At 45.9% G+C, this 4,637-nt stretch overlaps 1 protein-coding gene across 1 annotated transcript; it reads right to left on the reverse strand.

The window, feature by feature from the left end:
- Positions 1 to 2,683: 2,683 nt before the first annotated feature.
- LOC122478028 (DDB1- and CUL4-associated factor 12-like protein 2) lies at positions 2,684 to 4,411 on the reverse strand. The gene has a single exon (XM_043571671.1). The coding sequence runs from the start codon at positions 4,409 to 4,411 to the stop codon at positions 3,038 to 3,040; it is 1,374 nt and encodes a 457-aa protein (XP_043427606.1). The 3' UTR covers positions 2,684 to 3,037.
- Positions 4,412 to 4,637: the final 226 nt, after the last annotated feature.

Genomic DNA, 4,637 nt, shown 5'->3' on the forward strand with positions numbered 1-4,637 from the left:
CAAAGCATGAACGGGGGAGGGGCAGAGAGAGAGGGAGACACAGAATCGGAAACAAGCTCCAGGCTCTGAGCCATCAGCCCAGAGCCCGACGCGGGGCTCGAACTCACGGACCGCGAGATCGTGACCTGGCTGAAGTCAGATGCTTAACCGACTGCGCCACCCAGGCGCCCCTCCCTTGTGTATTTTAAGTGAACTACATTTATGGGTTTCCTGGAGTTCCGGCATCTTTACTTTTTCAATTATTTCATTCACAAGCTACACAATTAATTGTACTTCTGTAGATCACTTTGTCCTTGAAGTAGGAAATACTTCAAAATAATTTAACTTCTACATAATATAAATACATACATAATTAGGCTATTTAGTGTTTTTAAAAGGCAAGTTATGTGATTCAGCATCAAAAAAATATATTCTAATTTATGAGAAAGTTAGGAGTGAGTCAATGATGAAGTTAAGGGACAAGCCCAGGAACAAATCTGAGATGTTCTATTTTTTCTTTAAACTCCACCTCATGTAAAAGTGTTATTTCCTCTCAAAATGTTCTTCCAATGTCCCCAAATAATGACCAAATACTATAAAAAACACTCTATACAGACAATGAATATTTTGGTGAAGTTGTTAGGTAACATTTAAAGACGTTTTCAGCAAATAACTATTTTTGGGTAAGGTAAGAAGACAAATTCCTACAAAAAAAGATGCTTCAAAACCAATTTCCAGGAAAAAAAAAAAACAAACATAAAATGCTTTGAAGAAAACTTCAAATCTAAGTATTTGTAGGTGAAAATATTAAATTCTAGCAACATCGAAAATTTATGCACTTTCCTTTATCTTCTGTCATCCCATATGAAGAAGTTTATGAACAGATAAGCAACAGGGCCTGAATGGGAAAGGAATTAGGGCAAAGAAAAAGGGGGATGGGGGACAAAACAGGATCCCATACTATTTAAGAGTAAACTTTTATTTATGTGTTTATGCATTTATTTATTTTTCACAGTCTTGAACATTAGGTCTCCAGAGGGAAATACATTCATTCAGTAAATATTTACTGATTGCCTATGATTTGTTAGGCATACCAGAGAAATGAGAGAATATAAAGATGACAATTATATTCTCTGCTCTCAAAACAGTTACGACTGAGTTGGAGACACATACATGCACACAAATACAATTTATTGCTATATAACAACTATATAAACCTGTTAAGACAATCTATGTAAACAAAATCTTATTTTTTCTGTATTTCTTAATTCATTTTTAGTACCATTCACTATATTACTTGGTTCAGATTTGCAACTGAACAGCATGTAGTGAACGGACACCAAGGCAGCATCTGAGTGCCAAAACATTTAAGAAAAAACAGACATGCCACAAAACTAATCCAAGGTCAGCACAACCTGGCCAGTTTTGAGGAAGGGCCAATCTTCCTTTTCACTTCCAATATTCTCATATATGGAAAAATACAAACTATTTTTCTTAACATAATATCATTTATATCTGATCCCAAAGGAATTTTCTTCAACCAAATCCCATTTATTTTAATCTCCAGACCATCTTCTTGAAACAAACTTCCTGTGTCCTTGGTAACAGTATATTATTACATTGAGGGCTATAACATCACTACTTTTTAATATATTTCTTCTACTTTAGGTAAGAATCTTTGAAATTCACAAAATAAAATCTTACTAATTTGGACTTTAAACTTAAGCATCCTTTTCAGAAGGAGTAGGGACTGGGATCATTTTTTTGTCCTTTACAGTTTTTCTTGTGTTAACTATTCAGAATTAGAAAATTTAAAATATAATGAAATATAATATTTGGTATTAAAAACAGCAACAGCAAAAATATCCAGTCTATATCTTGGATTGGTATACACTCTCCCCAACCTGCCATACATTCTACATTTTTATACTTAGAATCCCTGCGTTGAATGGTGGCACTTCAACTCTGTGCAAGTTCTTTAAACAACAAGCATTCAAATAAATTCACAAATTTTGATAGTACTAAGGCAAGGAGTGAAAAAATACACATTTGTTTATTTTACAAAGGTCATTAAAAATTAAATAAGGATTGAAGGAGAAAAAGATCAATTGGGTTTTCAGAGTAATTCTGAACATTCAACGAATAAAACCCTTGCATTCTTAAAGTGTTATGACAAACTGAGATTTTGGTACGAAGACAAGATTCTATGAATTTTTTTTTAAGGAGAAAAACTTTTTAAAAAGTATGTTTAGCAACAACAACTTAGAAACTATAAACACCTACGATTACAATTTGCAAATGGAATGTTTGCAAAGTTGATAATGTAGAATTTGGAATATATTTTCCAATTGCAACAATGCTTTATAAAATGATGGCTAACTTTCCAGAACAGATTAGAAACCCTGTTTTTAAGCATGTTCTTAATATACCATCTATCTGCAACGAAAAATAACTAAACACAGTATAATTGCAATACTGACAATGGAAAACAAAGAAAAGGAAAATACACAGAACTCTAAAACCATGACTGCACAGCATTAAAAAGAGAGAATATGTTGGGGCACCTGGGTGGCTCAGTCGGTTGAGCGTCAGACTTCGGCTCATGTCATGATCTCACGGACTGTGAGTTGGAGCCCAGCATCCGGCTCTGTGCTGACAGCTCAGAGCCTGGAGCCTGCTTCACATTCTGTGTCTCCGTCTCTCTCTCTGCCCCTCCCCCGCTCATGCTCTCTCTCTCTCTCTCTGTCAAAAATAAATAAACATTAAAAAAAAAGAGAATATGTAACTCAAAAAAGACAACTAAGAGTTAGCCAAAACTCTTTGTAATGTGAATTCAAAAAGATGGTTTGCAAAGGTGTAAAAGGGTATTAAAGCCAAGTTTTGATTGCCTGAAGGACACCTCCCTCTCTCTCATACACTAAGGACAGGCAAATTGGGCACTTTCAACCTGGAAGACAAATGCCACACTGAGTTAAAAAGCACAAAACACAGCGTGAAGAAGAAAGTGAGAGGGGGCTGGAAAGTAAATCTGGGCACTTTGAGAACACATTGGCCATCCTTAGCTCCAGAGGCCTGCATAGTTCCCGTGGAGGCCTGAAGGGAGAGGCCCTCCAGCCACGAAGAGCTTCATCTCAGGCCAGTTGTAGCAGTGGGTGTAGAGCGCGTTGGGGAAATCATCTATACGACCAAAGTAGTTCACCCACAGGTCATCGTGGTTGAGCCAGCCTCTGCCACAGGTGAGCTTGAGCTTCCTTCCTGAGGGCCCAGGACAGGAGTCTGGGCTGCCCGACGCCCTCTCCTCCAGGAACTTCTGGGCACGGATGTCATAGAAGAGCAGGGAGCCATGGCCCGTGCCCACGGTGATGATGTATTGGTAGAAACTCAGCGAGCGCACGCCCATGCCGCCGTCTCGCGAGCACAGGGGTCTGATGTTTTGGTGACCCTGGCGCGGATCTAGGAAGGAGACATGGGACTGAGAGCCAACCGCGTACAGGGACAACTCTTCGCAGTAGGTCAGGCACACATTGTCACGGCAGTAGGGGAGCCTGATGGACAGCAGCCTGGACAGAGTGCTCCGGGCTTTCCACAAGTGGAAGTAGCCGTCCAGGGACACGGCTCCCAGCTCCTGGTTCTTGCCGCTGAAGGCCAAGGCCCGCACCTTGTGGTTAGTGGGGCTGGTGCTGGACCTGGGGATGGTCTCCATGTCCCTCGGACGGATGTGGGTGTACACAGGAAGCCCTGCGTCATTCTGCCAGGAGATGCTGCCATTGAACATATCGGGGTCCATCTGCCACAGAGCCACAGTGCCGTCGCGGGAGCCGCTCACAACCACTGTATCGCTCATCCAGGCGATGGTGAAGATCCAGTCCTTATGGCCGTTGCGGTCGCCCAGGCACACGGGGTCCAGGGTGGGCAGCTGGTAGACCGCCAGGCTGTTGGGGTTCTCTCCCCCGGTGGCCAGAAGCGTCTTGGAGGGACTCAGCTCGATGGCGTGGATGCCGCAGCTCGGCTGGGCCCGGGCCAGCCAGGGCCCCCGGTCCCGCATCAGGGGGATGCGCGTGATTTGCCCCGAGTGCACGTCCACCACGAAGAGGGTGTTACATTTGGTGCCGCACACGACCTGCCTAGCGTTCAGCCACTGCGACGCGAACACCTTGTTGAGGGTGCCCAGGGCCAGCTCGCGCTCCCTCAAGAGTTCGGGCAGCTTCTGCACCGCGTAGCCGGGCAATTCGCCCTTCGAGCCCGACAGCCAGGCGCCGCCCAGAGCGCCCACCTCGCGGTCCATGAGGTAGTGCACCAGCGAGCGCCGCGTCGCCGGCCGCTTCTGCTTCTTAGGCAGCAGCGGCCCCTCTGCGTCCGCCGCGGAGCCCTGAGACGACGAGCTCTCGGCGGGCGCTTTCCGCTTCCTGCTACCTGTTTGCTGCGGGGCCATGGTGGGCGGCGGACGAGCGGCCGCGGCGGCGGCAGTGGCATCGGCGGCGGCAGTGGCATCGGCGGCGGTGGCAGTGGCATCGGCTGCGCGGCGGCGGCGGCGGCGGCGGCGGCCGCGGCGGCCGCGGCGCGAGGGACCCGTGTTGGCCGTGGCGGCGGCGGGGACAGCGGCGCCTCCGCGTCAGCGGGGAGCGCGTGCTCTCAGGGGCCAAGAGGCGGGTGCGACC

Source organism: Prionailurus bengalensis, chromosome X (genome assembly GCF_016509475.1).
Source record: "Prionailurus bengalensis isolate Pbe53 chromosome X, Fcat_Pben_1.1_paternal_pri, whole genome shotgun sequence".
Taxonomy (NCBI): domain Eukaryota; kingdom Metazoa; phylum Chordata; class Mammalia; order Carnivora; family Felidae; genus Prionailurus; species Prionailurus bengalensis.